General features: G+C 31.1%; 1 protein-coding gene and 1 long non-coding RNA gene across 3 annotated transcripts in view; one reads left to right on the top strand and one right to left on the bottom strand.

The window, feature by feature from the left end:
• LOC136989116 (uncharacterized) overlaps window positions 1–18,699 on the bottom strand; it is a 65,751-nt gene that overhangs the window by 21,023 nt on the left and 26,029 nt on the right. The window lies entirely within an intron of this gene.
• put (activin A receptor type 2 punt) overlaps window positions 17,680–18,699 on the top strand; it is an 85,157-nt gene continuing 84,137 nt past the window's right edge. For both annotated transcript variants that reach the window (XR_010882852.1, XM_067287151.1), the window contains exon 1: window positions 17,680–18,031. Coding sequence is in view for 1 of the 2 variants with exons in the window: in XM_067287151.1 (XP_067143252.1) it covers window positions 17,986–18,031 (46 nt within the window). In the remaining variant the exon portion in view is untranslated. The remainder of the gene's footprint in view (window positions 18,032–18,699) is intronic.

Genomic DNA, 18,699 nt, shown 5'->3' with positions numbered 1-18,699 from the left:
TATGATTCGAATCATAAATTGAAGTTTTCAATAACGTTGTGTGCGATTAAATGTACTTTATCATGTAATTGCTTTCCTTGTTAATTAAATTAATTTCTTGTTAATGAATTAATTTCGAATTCGCATCGTACTATAAGCTATATCCTATATATACTACTCGAACAATTTCACGTTTGACATTCAGCAGAAAAGCCAGGAGTGTTTATCAAGATAATTTTCAAGGTAATTGATGTCGCAAATGTTTTATAATAATTTCATTTTCAATAGAAAGTTTTAAAAAAGTTAATATATTTGATTCTCGAAACATCTCAGATTACACATTAATATCCGATTCTAGCAGAAAAGTTTTGATTTCTCCGAAATATTTAAAACAATTTACAAAGCATTTTAATGAAGCCATATGACTGGGGAGTAGTCTATGAAATGTACAGTATATAGTCAGTGCCAGATTTAACAATCAGGGGGCCCTGGGCACAAATACGGTGGGGGCCTCTTTTAAGAGTAAACAAATTTGATGATTTAGAAAATTTACACAAAATACTGCACTTTCAAATAGATTTCAACTAGGAAGTTGTAAATTTCATTTAAAAATAAAGTTAATTGTAAATATACATATATTTTATTGTGTAAAACTAATTATTTTAATTTAACTGAAAAATACCTATGTAAAATTTTTTCCCGAAATTTTCCGATGTTTCATAGGTTTTTTTCCCGGGTTTGGTTTTCTCTGCCTGTGGCCCTCATGATTAGGCCACACTAGACTGTCGCGGTAATAGAAAAAAAAAATTATGTTTAAACATAATTTTTTTTAGTTTTGTGGGGGCCCTGGGCACAGGCCCCAAATGCCCTTATGTAAATCCGGCCCTGTATATAGTCGTGAATTAAATAGTTTGGATGTTTGTGGAAGCAGACGTTTAGAAATAACGTCAAAACATTGTAAAAACGTCAAGTAATGCAAAATATAAACCTATGTCAAAGTTAATAACTTCAATACATTTAAAATTTTAGACATTTTTGTTTCAAGCAGTAATTTAAAAATGCATTTAAAATTTTATTAAATCGAATAAATTTCCTAAATTAAACATATAAAAATTCTTATAATAAAAATATTAAACAATATTGAACTAAACACTGGACATGAACATTAAAGTTATCAAATTATGACTAATATAATCAAACAATCACTTTATATTTTACCGGTATAATTTTTTATTTTTATTTTGTGTTGCTTTGTTGATTAGTTTAAACATAATTTTAATATTATTTAAAGACCGTATTAATCGATTAGTTATTTGCTGGGTTTATTACAACCGTATTTTATGTAAGTTTATTCATAAAAAATAAATTATTGTTTCACTTTAAGGAAAATGAGAAATTACGTTTCAATATTGCGATTAAACGAATTCTCTAATCGTATATGGTAATATTTTCCAGTTTTCATAAATTGTAAAGAAATATTTTCTATTTTCAGTAATAGAACTAATCATATCAATGACATCATAAAAGTATTAAAAAAAAAAAAAAACAGCTGAAATCAAACATCAAGGCATATAAGTGGAAAAGAAGTTTGGAAAACAATAAGAATTAAACAACTTTTGGAAAATATTGATAAAAATATGTTTTCTCAACTGTACAACAATGATAAAAATAAATACAAGACCTATCGAAGACAACAGTGATTTGTCAGGTGAACAATGTTTATTTTGGGTGATTGCCTACAGAAAAGAAATCAGTGGAAATTTTAAGGAAATAAAGTATATAACTCACATATAAATTACAGAGTTATGTACTCTCTCCTTGCTATAAATATATAGGCCTATAGTGGAGAGAGAGAGAGTTATGTGATATATTTAGTCTCTTTTACAGTATTTATTTAGAACTGTCAAATACAGTGGATTCTCGATCTATCGTTCCCGTATCAATCGTTTTCCCGCATCTATCGGTTGTTTTCTCCAGTCCTAAATAAGGATACATACAGGGCCGGATTATCGAGTAGGCAAAGTAGACAAATGTCTAGGGCCCGTAATTCGGAGGGGCCCGGCTTCAGTGCAGAAGATTTCTCTGTTCCAAAACGAGTTAAAATTATTTAAGAAATTCGATAGGACACAAAAGGCTGTATTTAAGAATTCCTACTAAGCTCCGCCCGACTAAAAAAAAAAGGTCAACAGCAACCCGTGCGTCAGAAGTAATGTACGCACCATCTAGAAATATTCCTGATATATGGTTATGATTTAGTTTCTAAATCTAAACTTATACGTCGCGACATCGCATATTCGGTATAGCGTTCAAGTTGCTCGAGTGCGAAGATATTACAATTGAACAGTATTTTATAAAAGAGTTAAAAAGGGTGACACTACGGTGTGACTTGGGGTGACACCACGATATCCGCACCGGGTGTCACCCATGCTAGCTACGCTAATGTCACATTATATAAGATTTGTTTAGAAACAACTTATTTAAATGGGGCCCCAATTTAAATTTTGTCTAGGGCCCGCTAGAGGCTTAATCCGGCCCTGGATACATATGTATAATGTTAATTTTTACCATATTCTTCGTTCTGTATTCTGTGCTTTACTCACAATAGAGGACGCAAAATTGAAACACTTTTTTAAAATTCTTTCCGTCCTTCCGTCCTGTGGGCACTAAGAGAGCTCTTCTAGTAAGCCCATTATGAGTTTGGCCCACAATGGGCAACCGGATGGTAACAGTTAAAGCTTTGGATACAGTTAACCAGTTTTTATTGTAATTTTTGACTACTTTTTATCTACAGCTTTACAAAATACTGTACTTGATTGGCGACATTTTTTCTTAAAGCCTGGCAACACTGGTAAAAATTAGCACGTTGTCTTCGGGTAAAGATCATGTCTGGACAAGTGAGAAAAGTCAGAACCCTTGCTGAAAAATTGAAAATTATAGTTAAAGTAGTAGGAAATCCGTCAGAAAAAAGAGTTAATAGAGAAAATAGAACAAATTTCAGTATTCTTAACAACTTTTTAAAATGTAGAATAAACGAACGTCCGTGCGCATGCTCCATGTCGTTTAGTATTACAGAAAGCCGTCATATAAGCCTATCACTGGAAAATACACGTTCCATACGAGATAAACAATACAAACATTGATGTCATAAATTTCCCGTGTCAATCGTTTTCCTGCATAACTCATTCCCCCCAAGTTCCGCCAAAACCGATAGATAGAGAATCCACTGTATTTTAAAAATAATTCGACTAGTATGAACTGTTCTTATTTCTAAAATTATGTCAACAATAGAGTAATTCTGGAATAGATAGCCATTCGGGAGAGATTTCCAATTGCTGTAATTCTAAAAATAAATGTTAGAGGTGAGCGGTGTACTAGTTAGTGGGAGTGGTGACGTGTTTCGAGAAATATTCCTGGTAAGAGAAAAATAATAAATGTTTTGTTTTGGTACATAGTTAATATTTTACTTGGCATATACAAAAGCCTGGAAGTACTACGTATAACAAAGCAAAAATCGGCGAAAACAGTCTTACATAACTTATGTATTTGTTATACGTTATGTATATGTTGTAATAACTGCCGTAATTTCCCGAACAATTGGAGAGAGCTATAAATTCCGTAATCGATGCCTTCACTCGTGTAGATAATCCACTTTCTGTGAAGAAAAAAGCGTGCGAGCATAACATTTCAAAGAAAATACTCGAAAAACTGGTAAAGCTTGGAAACAGAGTTAAGGATTCCACGAGAACAGGTTCAACTCTAATTTAAGTTACTTTTATTGATATCAATGGATATGGCCATCTCGCCCGTACTGTTTGAGTTATATGGCCAATGTGAAGATTTTCTATTTGTGCTTTTTGTTGCCACGCTTGTATTCTTTCTTGCTCAGAAATGTGTTTAAGTAAATTTCAATCATCTAAACACACATAATCAAAAATAATTTTTTTCTTCAAATTTAATAAATGGTGTTTGTTAAAAACACCATTTATTTACACTTAAAAAAAAACTATGTGAAACACAAAGCAAATGCATAATAATTTTAATAGAACCTAATTAACAAGAATTTTGAAAATACAGGTCTACCACATATTTTCTGACAACTTTGATTCCAAAGCCTTGGTGGATTAACAGTTTTGCAGGACCGACTGACGTCACGTAATAACAACATCAAATCATGAGCTACTAATCATATCCTTCTGATGCCTCTAAAGCACCATGGTCTGCTGGAAACTTAATCGCATGTTAATGTGCAATGTACGTTTAATGCCCCACACTGATAGTTGCACCTATTTTATAACCTCAGCAAGAATTAAATCAAATAAACTGAACTAAAAATAGCACAGAATAGTGAGAACATCAACGATATCGACAATTGACGTTGGTTGGTTGGTTATGATCTAGTCGGCTTGAGCTAATAGGCTATGCAGCCCCTGCATAACAGTAATGGTTGGATAGTTGCAGGCGGCCTCTAGTATTTTGGCTGTAGTATTTATTATATTCACGGAAGTAGTTGGTTAAGATTCTGATGCATGGTTGAAGGGTTAGCTGTATGCAATCACTTAATTTCTTAATAGTTTTGTTTGTTTGGCTGATACTCTGTAGGATATCAGCCAAACAATTGAAAGTTAACGTGCGCTACACGCAATGCCATCTGTGGCCATTCGATGAACTAGTCTGTCAGTCGCGGAATTTTAAGTTACCTTTCGAAAGTCTGTCTGGATTAAAGAGGTGTCGGAAAATATATCACAGGAAAAATGTTTCATATTTTGCTTTATAAATTTCTTAAATTTTTATCAAATAGATTTGAGTAGATATAAATTCAAGAAATTTCGTATAAAAATCCACTAGAAATTTTAGAAATGTATATATGAATGAATAACGTTTAATGAAGTTTAAATGAAACAATCTATAAAACATGATTTAATAGTTGTAAATAGTTTATAGTTTAAATAGTTTTAAATAATTTAAACAGTTCACAAATTTTTGAAATAGAAATTTAAGCGACTTAAATCACTTTTAAGAGAAGACACTATATATATATATATATATTTTAATACAATAAAATTACTTTGAAATGTACAGTACTTAAAATAGTTATTTAACTGAATAACTCGCATTTATATAATTAAAAATATAATTTAAATTAATTATTTCAAATTAATACAAATACAGTATTCAATTAATTTAAATATATATAACATTCTCAAATACTGCATTATAGAAATCAAATATATATATATATATATATATATATATATATAAATTAATCCAAATATCGGAATGGCGAAATTTTTCTAATGATTTGTTTATCATTGTTATTATAAACAATTTAAAACAATTCAAATTAAAGTGAATAAAATCAAATAATCGACTAATTTAAAATCGAACAAAAATGGAATTTAATTAGAATATATCTTCCAAATATATCAATAGTTTCTAAATTATTTATTACTTTATAATATAATAATATAACACAATTGATTTTTAATTATATTTATTTTTAGTTCTATTGAACGGATATGCGTGTTCTAAAATTACATTTTTCTAACGTAAAATATTTTATTTCCGTCTATTATAAGAAGGGAAATAGTTTTTTTTTCGTTAGAAATATCGTCATAATTAGCCTATATTATAGTTAAATTTTACATAATTCACGGAAATAATTGATTTCTCTAAAAGCAAACTTAATTGAACAACAATTAACAAAATTAATGAAATAATTATAATCGATTGCCGAAGAAATATTTTGATTATCTGAAAAATTTATATATTAATTTATATAAAACATTCTTCGATAAAATATGAAAATTATTAGTCGTACCACTCTTGAATACTGGACTTTAAATCAAATAAGTCCACTATTTAAAAGCTTTAAAAATTATTGTTTAAATTATCAAAAATAAAATTTTGAACCATAATAAAATTATATCGAGATTTATAAGGTTGATATGTTCTATATAATATAATAATATAAATTATATCGAAGATGATGTTTATTATATTAGAAAATTATAATTTTTACTTTCTATCTGTTTATATATATTTTTTTATTTAAGAAACAAATAAAAAGTTATTATTTTAAACCGGAAACGCATTATCTCTATTAGTAAACTACAGAACACGTCAATTGACGTTGGTTTGGGACAGGAACTTTCATAATTTAGTACGATAAACAGAATGTAAAAGTACTTTCATTTCTTTTAGAGATTTCATATTGAAGAACTGTATATTCTTAAAACAACAATATATCAGAATATGTTATTCATTATGTTAATATGTTTACTAAATGGCAGTAAATATAGTAAATGAAAAAATTTCTATTAATTTCTTGATTATAATAATAATTATTTATTATATCATATTAAGAATAATTTCAATACATAATGAAGTAATGATATGACCGGGTTTATGCTTATTGACTTAATACATTTTCATAAGAATTTAAACTTATTGACAACAAACATTTCTAATATGTTTACGGTAATTTTTGAAATAGGGCACTTTCTATTTCAGATTAATTTTCTTAAATCTTTACGGACTATTTTTTGTGTAACAATACGACGAAAGAAATTATACAGAAATTCTTTCTATAATGAAGAATTTAGGATTTGGACGATGACTCGAACAAATACAGTATATTTTAAGATGCAATTCTGAGTATTTGTTTCAAATGCTTTTTCAATTTATGTTTTCTTATACAGTAACGTTATTTGAACACGTTTTGATGTAGTACAATTGGAAATACAGTATATATGTATTTAATTTTATAGAGAAGACTTGATAATAAACGATTACTATTGAATAAATTAATCCTAGTACATAAATTACATTCATTAACAAATTTGTGTATTTTATTAGTGCTATAATGAAAAAAGTATATGAATTACTTTCAATTTTTAATATTAATAAATAAATTGGTCTAGAATAATAATTTACATTTCTTTTTTAAAGAAATAATTCAATTCATTGTTAATATCCGTGATTTCAATTGTGAAACTGTTTAGTGATACAAAAAATACCTATTGTAATAATAAATTCAGTTATTAGGATGTAGGTGGAACTCTCTCGTGGTAATGAAATCTTCTAAAACTCTGTTTTTACTGGAAAATCAAATATTTGATTTCGATCAGAGGTTTAAATAAAATGTATAATTTATCTGCTCAACTTTTCGTATATTTCCTCTTCGACTCCTCTATTTTAATTCTAATGAAAGGAGTGTTACAAAATTCTGTTAATAATATATTATAACTTTTTAAAAATATAAAATAATTTTAATACAGCTGTAGATAAATAATTTCTTCAATTATTTTAATGTAGTAACAAAATTCACAAAAAAAAAAAAAAAAAAAAAAAAAATATTATTAGGCCCGTTGTATACATCCGATTTTTAAATGTACGGTGCCGCTCGGTGTCGAAACGTCATAGCAATAATAAATACACTATATTGTGAAATAACACATAGAACGCATTCTTCCGTCATTAGAGATGGATGTGTACCGAAGAAACGTGTAATATTAGCTTATCTTGTATACAAAATATATTTTGAAACGAAAGAGACGATTTTGGATACATCTATTTACTGATTCAAGACTTGAAAGTTCTTTTAACTTTTAAATTTATATGTATCAATAATATATAAATTATATATGTGTATAGGCCTATATAATTTCTATATAAAATAACTTTATTATTTAAAATAGAACTGTTTTTTCAATTATTGTTTTAGTGTAACAATTTTACACAAAAATCCATAATTTTGACACTGGTGTAACGTAACTACACGTTGGCTTATGGCAAACCATCGTATGTTTCCAGTAATCAACGTACTGTACCACAAGATATTAAAAGGCCGGAGTTGCGTTTATGATACCGTTGAGGCATCGTAGGGATCTGTGGCACAACTTCAAGCAAGATGGACGTGCAGCCACATAACGTCGCCGGAGGTATGTATGCAGAATCCTTCTGGCTTACAGTATCCCACCGACGCTGCTGCAGTACCGTACGTTTAAAAACCGGATGTGTGCACCGGGCCTTATTCGGTTAATTTTTGTCATATTTCATAAAAATTATAACTCATTTAATTATCAACAATGATAAATATATTAATATTTATATATTATTATATAATTTTATTAGGGCTCCTATTTGTCCCTTGGTATGTACCGACTCCTCTTTCAAATTGCTTCATTTATAAGAGCACAATAACGATACTATTGAGAATTCCTAATTTAAATGAACGTTGTTTTATTTTAATTTATTGATAATATTTTTAGAATGAATAATATATTCATTTGTCACTAGAGTGAGACAGCGATTTACGTGATCGAAGCTATGGGCGTGTTTCCTGAAAAAGCGGTTTTAATTCTCTTTAGGAGATGTTGCTTTAATACAGCTAGATAAGTAAGCCAATAGAATAGCCCTTTTTATATGAAACAGACTACTGAATGCTATTCGTGAGCTTACTTTTTTCCTTGCCACTTTGCTGTATTTACTTTTACAATCCGAGAATACTGAGCGCTTAATATTCTTTGATCTGTGGAGCTACGAACATATACGAACATAGAACGCTCTATGGAACATTTGGAATCATTACTCTATGGAACAAGTTTCCTAGAGTAAACAATTCCTAGAGAGGCGTACCATGGATCAAGGTCAAAATCCTAGATGACCGTTACATGAGGATATTGCTGATACACTGCTATGTAAACAAGCAATTTACTGTACTGAATAATTTATTTCTGCAGTTTCAGAGGTCTTGTATATCGCACGTCTTCATTACGAGTCTACTAGCGTAGTGAGGACAAATGTACTGATCTTCATATATTCAACATTTGTCTATATTATTTTGTTTTTTAAGATGTCTGTCTCTCTGCAAATCAACGTTTGATTGATATTGATAAAAACAGCTAGATCCTGAGCGAGCATTAATGCTAATTTCTTCGTGGTGTCAGCTTTTTCGCCTGACCGAAGAGTAAAACTAGCGTGTTTACCGTTGCTTATCATACTGTCGACGTCGAGAAACTCGTTATACGTTAAATAAAATGAAATGTAGCGAGTATGGTTTAAAATATAGTCATAGACAAAGTTTAAACAGGTATATTAAGACAAGCAAGCACATAAAAGACGTCAACGGCAGTGATAAAAATATTAAAGTATTTATTAAGTGCAGGTTGTTTACCTACATATCACAAAAAGAACGGTTTTTTTAATATTTATGTTCCCAATATCGGTGCTATCCAGTGGCGTGCGGTGGCATTTGATGATGGGGAAGCTGTGCTGGCCCTGGATAGAATCATTGGAAGCGTTAGGGTGCGACTATGCAGACGCAAGCGAGCGAGAATATGTGGCGAGAAGGGGAGAGATGCGATAAATATCAAACCTTGTCAGATATGTGCGAGAACCAGAAATTCGCTCTCGCCAGCGAGATTTCTCGCTTCTCGCTTGTATATGGTTTTCTTTTGCGAGAACTTTATCGCTCGCAACCAGGGCCGGATTAACCCACTTTGGGGCCCTAGACATTTTATTCTTACCGGGCCCCCTCCTCTCCCAAAAGAAATAGAGCACACAAAAAATATAAAACAATAAATAAAACAAAACTAAATGATGTGAAAAACTAAAACAAATCTTAAATTTTTATTAATAAAAAATATTTAATATACAACAATAAATTTTAGTTTTTCTAGAAAAGTTTGAATAGTTTATTTATAAATTTTAAAAAATTGAAATTTACTTTTTTGAAGTTCCGTCGGATGTTAAATTTTTAGTTTAAAAAATTAAGACACAGTCGTTCCGGAAAAATTTTATTCCCTAGACGATCTCCATTCTTTCTTTTGTTCTAGAACAATTTTTTTTCCTTAGATGACCAGACCTTCCTTCATAGGCTACTTAGCCATCTAATATTAAAACGTTCTTTAAAAAACAGAGTTAGTCCAATTAAAAGTATAAAAATTCCTAAAAATTGGAAAATGGGATCTTACGACGTCTTCTTTTACATCCATATCCGTTCGGGAGTTCGGGTCTTTATCCACTCAAAAAAAAGGCGCTGGAAAATGTAGATTTTTGAGTGGATAAAGACCCGAACTCCCGAACGGATATGGATGTAAAAGAAGACGTCGTAAGATCCCATTTTCCAATTTTTAGGAATTTTTATACTTTTAATTGGACTAACTCTGTTTTTTAAAGAACGTTTTAATATTAGATGGCTAAGTAGCCTATGAAGGAAGGTCTAGTCATCTAAGGAAAAAAAATTGTTCTAGAACAAAAGAAAGAATGGAGATCGTCTAGGGAATAAAATTTTTCCGGAACGACTGTGTCTTAATTTTTTAAACTGAAATTTACTTTATTAAAAGTCTAACAAAAGTTGTTATACAGTAAGATCCCGCGTAACTCTATTTTGATATAACGCGGTCTGCTGGAAGCCTAAAAAAATACTCAAAATTTCCGCTGATTTAAATTCTCGCGGCATTTCATTGATTCGTATATAATACGATTATTTACGAACACGAACCAATCAGAAAAAGGTCACGAAAAGGTGTATTTTTGTTTGGTGCAATTTTGGAAAAAATATAACATCACGGATGCCATAGGCAATATCGGCTTCGCTTTGCAAGAATTAAAAGATAAATGCACAAACGAAGCGTGAAAAAAGTTATGACTGGAAAGATCAAAGAATTCTCAACTACCGCTGTATCGTTAAGTTGGCCAAGTTGTCAACCTAATCGATACAGCAGGACTAGGATATGTAGACGAGCAGGATATTGAGGAGTTACAGCAGGTTTCTGGTGAGATCCTTACCAACGACGACCTTCAAGAACTGGCAGAACAAGGAATTCGTGTAGAACTGGAAAATAGAGATTCTGAAAACAAAGAACCCAAAAAAATTTCTCTACAGATTTCCTTAGTAAAAGTTTGGTAACGATAACCGAAATCGTTGATCAAATTGTAGCGAATGATCCAGATTTTAAAAGGAGTGCAAAAGCAAAACGAGGCGTTCTGGATACGATCTCTTGCTACCGACATTTGCTTAAGGAAAGAAAAAAGCGACAAATGAAACTTCACGACTTTATTGCAAAAAAACAAGAATTTCAGAAAAGTCAGGACTTCAGTCACTAAAAATGAACTTTACATTTCTGGGTGCATATGTTTGTGTTATTTAAGATATTATTATACAAATAAATATAAAAATAACTTAAGATTAAAGTAAAATTTTATTTTTGGTCGCGTGTTCCCCTTTCTATATTTATTCTGTGTTAAAATGACCTCGTTTAACGCTGTTTCGTTTAGCGCTTTGTCGTCTAGGAACGCATCCCCCGCGTTAAGCAGGGTCTTAGTGTACAATAACAACATTACCTTAAAATATTAATAGTTTAATTTAACCTTTTTGGTTAATATTTAAATAATATAATATTTTACCCATAAACGGTAAATTAAATAATGAAAAAAGATAATTTAAATAAAAGCCAAAATAGTTTTAAAAAGTAAGTATATAAATATGAATAAACTTTGTTTAAAAATTCAGAAAAGTAAACTATCTTATTTACAAATCTTTTCAAAATAGACAGTTTGACCAGGCCTTAGACATTTGTCTCATTTGTCTATGCGATGATCTGGTCCTAGAATCTTGCCATGATCTGGCCTTGCTCGCAACCTCTCGCTAGCTTGTAATTCGCGTCTGCATAGTCGCACCCATGTACAGTACAGTACGATATTTTGATGTGTAGCATCCTCGAGCTAAACCGCGTGAGGTTGGTGCTTTGTAAAGTGCTTGCGCGAATGCCTGTAATCTGGATGCTATACATCCATGGAGTAAGTATACTTACTCCATATATACACCATTCAAATATTTTCGCCGTAGAAGCTATCTAGTATTCGACAATACAGCACTTCCATTGGGAATATGCATACACGAATTTATATTCGAAATATTTAACAAGGGGTTCGCTAGCAGAAAATTTTTCCCTGACAATCGCCGACAAATGAAATGGAAGTTTTGAATAGAAATAAATACAATACCTTTTCTTGCAACCGTATATCTAACAATCAGTGGCGTACTTGGAACGTAACGAGCCATGGGTGAAGGGCAGGCAACGATAATATTTTAGAGCTGTCGACCTTTTTTTTAGGCAGGGGTAATCTTTACCGCGAAATGGCGCTTCTGGAAATACACACGTGTCATCATCTCTCAAGATACATTATACTTTTTCTTTCGCTGTCCATAGCCCGACACGTGTTCGACGGCCATCTTGTATTATCTCGCGCCCGTGGCATTCTGGGATGTCTCTTATGACTGGATCAAGAACTCTCTTGAATCGATCGCGATTAAACCTCGATTGAAACGGTCGAGAGAGATCGCACCAAGACATACTCCCTGACCTTGCTCACAATCTAGATTGAAATGCTCGGTACGAACGGGGTATAAGGCTCTAGTTTAGTAGTATTACAGAGTATAATACGCATATTTTAATATTTAAAAAAAAAAAAAAAAAACCCACTGAGAAATGTTCCGTGTGTTTAACAAGGTTCGAGAAACTGAAAATTTTAACAACGGGTTCGGGCGAACCTGTGCGAACCCGCCGAATATCACCACTGCGAATATACAATAGCAATCTTACCATTTTTTTCACATGTAATATAGAAATTTGTAATAAAATACATTATGCGGTTATAATACAAAATTAATTTTAATTAATTTAAAGTACGTTAAAATATAAAAATAATCGCGCAATATGTATTTATATTTTAGAAAATACAAGGGAAGCGGTGCTTCCACAGCTTCCATGGACGGCACGCCACTGATGCTATCAGAGACAGTATACGTAGCATATATAATTAAAATGTAGGGTATATATACAGTATATTACCCTTTCGGCTGTAAAAGTTTCATTTTAATTGAATTCTAAATAGCAAACAGATTGGACGGGACACTTTAAATCGCACATAGAAATTACGACAAAACATAAATACTCGTACATTGATTAATTATTAATTCATGGAAAAACGACTCGGGCAGAAGAACGACAAAGAAAAATGAAACTTGTTATGAACGGGTGGACGAAGGTCGGTTTAGGCAAAGTTCGAATGTCGACATCATGAAGCAAGTATCGGACAAAAAACACTCCAAAATAGTTCACAAAAGAGCTCCTAGTTTGTATAGTATTCTCAGAAATGACAAAGACATGCTTAAGAAAGAAGAAAAAGCGGGCGTATATAGAATTCCGTTTGAAAATTAACAGTTAGGAATTAAGAAGGACTGTATTGGAGCCACAAGAAGGAATTTAGCTATTAGACTTAAGGAACACAAATATGACATTAACAAAGGACACTGCAACACAGTTTCGTCAAGTATGGCACAAGCGGAGGACTCTGTAGTTAAATGGAGTGAAGCAAGGTATTTTCAAGACCATGCGGTTCCCATCATTAGCTTTGCAACATGAAAAGATTGAAATCTATAAAAGTAAATTAAGAGATGGCTGTATTAATGCAAGGGATGCGAATGGATTAGCTTCTGGATGGAAGTTCTACATAAAACAAAAAATTAAAATATAAAATATAAAAATTCTTAGTCTGTATCTGCCCTTATATTGTGATGCCTTTTTATGTATTTATTTTATTTTATTATTTATATTGTTGTGGCTTTACTATATTTAGTATATTTTATTTTGTTATTTATTTTGTTAATTTATCTATTTTTTCGTTTTAAATTTGAATATATAATGATCGAACGTTCCATTTATTACAATTTTGAAATACGTTCGAATTCCAGTTCACCTGAGGATGGCCTATTCCATTAGGCTGAAAACGTTTGTGTTTAATTAAATAAAGTATTCTCCATCGATAAGCATTAAATGTTTTATTAAGTGTTTTTAAAAAAGCTGAGTTTGATATTTAATTGCTATTTAGATATTCGTATAAATTCTTAGGAGCGATTTAAATGAATTGAATGTTGTTTATTTTATAATAAGTACTGATAAATAATAACTATTGTCTATTTTAAATTGATCTGTAATAATTTAAACTAATTAATTATATATGGAAATTTTTGTTAGTTACATTTTTACTTATTCCGCTTACTTTGTATCAATATATCATTTTTATACATAAAAAATTAAATTTTATTAGCATATTTATCAATCTTGTAGAACAATAATGGTAAAATATAAGCATCAAGCATTTTAGTATTAAATATGATTTCATATTTAATATTGAAATATAAATATTCAAATCGATTAGAGTCAAGATTAATAAATAAATTTCGAAACATTAACTTTTTACTATTTTTACCGATATAATCTATATATATAAAAATGAATGTATGTCTGTGTGTGTGTGTGTGTGTGTGTGTGTGTTTGTCCTTCATGCACTACCACACCATTTATCCGATTGCCATGAAACTTCGGGAAGTTGTTTAATACACTCCCACGAAGGTTTCTGGCACATGTGAAGACCACCATTTCCCCCCTTCAAAAATATATTTATATATGGATTAAGGCTTTTATGTCCAACAGATGGCGCTAACTTCCGACGACCTAAGTTTGCTTTTCTGTGAGGCATTCTGCTTTTCTGTGAGAATGGACTAAAGCAGATCATTTTCTATCTATCTATATAAATAAAATATAACGTTCGTTTGTTCCTACCGATTCCTTTGAAATTTTGACACAACGTTGCATTCGAATACGCACGTGTTTTTATATAATATACATGTCGAAATTCCCCCCAGTGGGGGGAAAGGGACAGGATTATGGCTTACTGTGAAGAACTCGGCTTCTATTTATACTATTTTGCATGCGTTTTTTGCGGTTTAATAGGTTACGTCAACAGAATATACACTAAAAAGGGATTTTTCGATATTCCCCAGCGGGGAAAGGGACAGGATTAAGGCTTACTGTGAAGAACTCAACTTCTATTTATTCTATTTTACATGCGGTTTTTTGCGTTTTTAATTGCGTTTTAATAGGTTACGTCAACAGAATATACACTAAAAAGGGATTTTTCGATATTCCCCAGCGGGGAAAGGGACAAAATTAAGGCTTGCTGTGAAGAACTCGGCTTCTATTTATTCTATTTTACATGCGGTTTTTGCGTTTTTAATTGCGTTTTAATAGGTTACGTCAACAGAATATACACTAAAAAGGGATTTTTCGATATTCCCCAGCGAGGAAAGGGACAAGATTAAGGCTTACTGTGAAGAACTCGGCTTCTATTTATACTATTTTTCATGCGTTTTTTGCGTTTTTAATTGCGTTTTAATAGGTTACGTCAACAAAATATACACTAAAAAGGGATTTTTCGATATTCCCCAGCGGGGAAAGGGACAGGATTAAGGTTTACTGTGAAGAACTCGGCTTCTATTTATTCTATTTTACATGCGGTTTTTTGCGTTTTTAATTGCGTTGTAATAGGTTACGTCAACAGAATATACACTAAAAAGGGATTTTTCGATATTCCCCAGCGGGGAAAGGGACAGGATTAAGGTTTACTGTGAAGAACTCGGCTTCTATTTATTCTATTTTACATGCGGTTTTTTGCGTTTTATTGAATAGGTTACGTCAACAGAATATACACTAAAAAGGGATTTTTCGATATTCCCCAGCGGGGAAAGGGACAGGATTAAGGCTTACTGTGAAGAACTCGGCTTCTATTTATTCTATTTTACATGCGGTTTTTTGCGTTTTTAATTGCGTTTTAATAGGTGACGTCAACAGAATATACACTAAAAAGGGATTTTTCGATATTCCCCAGCGAGGAAAGGGACAAGATTAAGGCTTACTGTGAAGAACTCGGCTTCTATTTATACTATTTTACATGCGGTTTTTTGCGTTTTTAATTGCGTTTTAATAGGTTACGTCAACAGAATATACACTAAAAAGGGATTTTTCGATATTCCCCAGCGGGGAAAGGGACAGGATTAAGGTTTACTGTGAAGAACTCGGCTTCTATTTATTCTATTTTACATGCGGTTTTTTGCGTTTTTAATAGGTTACGTCAACAGAATATACACTAAAAAGGGATTTTTCGATATTCCCCAGCGGGGAAAGGGACAGGATTAAGGCTTACTGTGAAGAACTCGGCTTCTATTTATTCTATTTTACATGCGGTTTTTTGCGTTTTTAATTGCGTTTTAATAGGTTACGTCAACAGAATATACACTAAAAAGGGATTTTTCGATATTCCCCAGCGGGGAAAGGGACAGGATTAAGGCTTACTGTGAAGAACTCGGCTTCTATTTATTCTATTTTACATGCGGTTTTTTGCGTTTTTAATTGCGTTTTAATAGGTTACGTCAACAGAATATACACTAAAAAGGGATTTTTCGATATTCCCCAGCGGGGAAAGGGACAGGATTAAGGCTTACTGTGAAGAACTCGGCTTCTATTTATTCTATTTTACATGCGGTTTTTTGCGTTTTTAATTGCGTTGTAATAGGTTACGTCAACAGAATATACACTAAAAAGGGATTTTTCGATATTCCCCAGCGGGGAAAGGGACAGGATTAAGGCTTACTGTGAAGAACTCGGCTTCTATTTATTCTATTTTACATGCGGTTTTTTGCGTTTTTAATTGCGTTTTAATAGGTGACGTCAACAGAATATACACTAAAAAGGGATTTTTCGATATTCCCCAGCGGGGAAAGGGACAGGATTAAGGCTTACTGTGAAGAACTCGGCTTCTATTTATTCTATTTTACATGCGGTTTTTTGCGTTTTTAATTGCGTTTTAATAGGTTACGTCAACAGAATATACACTAAAAAGGGATTTTTCGATATTCCCCAGCGGGGAAAGGGACAGGATTAAGGCTTACTGTGAAGAACTCGGCTTTTATTTATTCTATTTTACATGCGGTTTTTTGCGTTTTTAATTGCGTTTTAATAGGTTACGTCAACAGAATATACACTAAAAAGGGATTTTTCGATATTCCCCAGCGGGGAAAGGGACAAGATTAAGGCTTACTGTGAAGAACTCGGCTTCTATTTATACTATTTTGCATGCGGTTTTTTGCGTTTTAATAGGGTTCGTCAAGAGAATGTACACTAAGAAGGGATTTTTTGAAATTCCTTCCTGCGAGAGAAGTGTTATACATTTATAATAGATACATTTTGAGCCACAACAACGTGTGGCCGGGTCAGCTAGTTAGATAATAAATTTTCGATAGTCTTTAAAATTTTTTATTGTATTTTTTTCGTAAACTTTTACATCATGTATATATATATATATATATAATATATATATACATGTCTTGTATAACTTATTTGAAGATGATTATTTATATTGTTTAAAACGTTTGTATTGAATAAATATTTGTTAGAAGGTAGTCTAATGTAAATGTTACAGTATAGTTAGATTTTATGATTAATTCATGAAAGTATTTATTTATTTTACTACAGAATATTTTAAAATAATAATAAAAAAGTATTTTAAAAAATCATTTTTAGAAATGAATTTGTGGGTTTATCGAAAAAAGTTTTATGCCGCTCATTAAAATTAGTTTTTAAGTCCTAATATTTCGAAGTATAACATTTTTATATATAACATTTATCATTATTTTATTTCTTAATTCGATTTAATCGTATTCATGGATTTACTGCGTATTGAAAAGAAAAGTAAGAAGACACAACTAGTTTTTATTTTTTAAATACAACCAATAGTTATAAAAAGGTTTTGTGACGTAATTGTTTTTTGACCAATCCATGTGTAAGCAGTTGGGACAAAGTGATACAGTACATCCGGGCATTCTTGGAGACAACAAAAGCCGCCATTTTGGAAATAGCAACATTGTATCGTTATTGTTGGTTAAGAGTTAACATGTAAATGTGTCAAAGTGACAGTTATCTCTTGAGCACGAATAATGTGAATATGTTCTTTTCCAATATAAGAAACGCAATGGCACGAATAGAATTTTGAATGGCGACACTGTTCACAATGTAATAGATTGGTCGATCGAGATCGATTCCTCGTCTTTGTTCAATGTTTGATTGAAAAGTTCAATAATTTGGACAAACTTGGACATGAAGTATGAGGGAAATGACTAAATATTGTCTAGTGATTTGGTATGCAACAGGTTAGTTCATGTTTATGTATTACATTTGTTTGTATGTAATGAGAATTAAATGAAATGCGGTCGTTCGCATCTTTGTAGATTTGGACGAGTGCCAACTTTCCTACAATTGTTTATTATTATTTTTTTCTCTTTTTATCTAATAGATTGAGGATATTTCTCAGATATTGCTAATTATAAACATTCAATTAACCAGGCAAAATTTGTCTATATCTAATTTTAATTTAACAAAGAAAAATCGCTGAAGATATTACTTAAATATTAACAATAAGCATTGTTTTCCAATGTAATGTCGATTTCTACAATATTTTGCCTGTTTAGTTATTTACTATTATAGTTTTATTCATTAAATCTGTCAATATTATTAATTTGGATAAAATTTTAATTGTTTATACATAAAACCTATATTATAAATAATTTTAAGAATATTTTAATTATTTAAATACTAAATTGTGTGATGTACTCCAATATATTAAATTGAAATAAAATTAAGAATTAATTGATTCTAAACATACGAAAGTTTATTTTAAATATAATATTTTGGGAGATCAAAGCAAAGATATTTTATTAAGTGAAATGATTTGTTTTTTATTAGTTCATTACTATTTTATTTATTTTTTTAAAATTACTATTAGGTATTTGCTTTTCTAATACTTGATATATTTTATAAA

The sequence above is a fragment of the Centruroides vittatus genome, unplaced genomic scaffold, assembly GCF_030686945.1.
Source record: "Centruroides vittatus isolate TY-2023 unplaced genomic scaffold, ASM3068694v2 scaffold_435, whole genome shotgun sequence".
Lineage (NCBI taxonomy): Eukaryota > Metazoa > Arthropoda > Arachnida > Scorpiones > Buthidae > Centruroides > Centruroides vittatus.
This window is presented reverse-complemented; position numbering and strand designations above follow the sequence as displayed.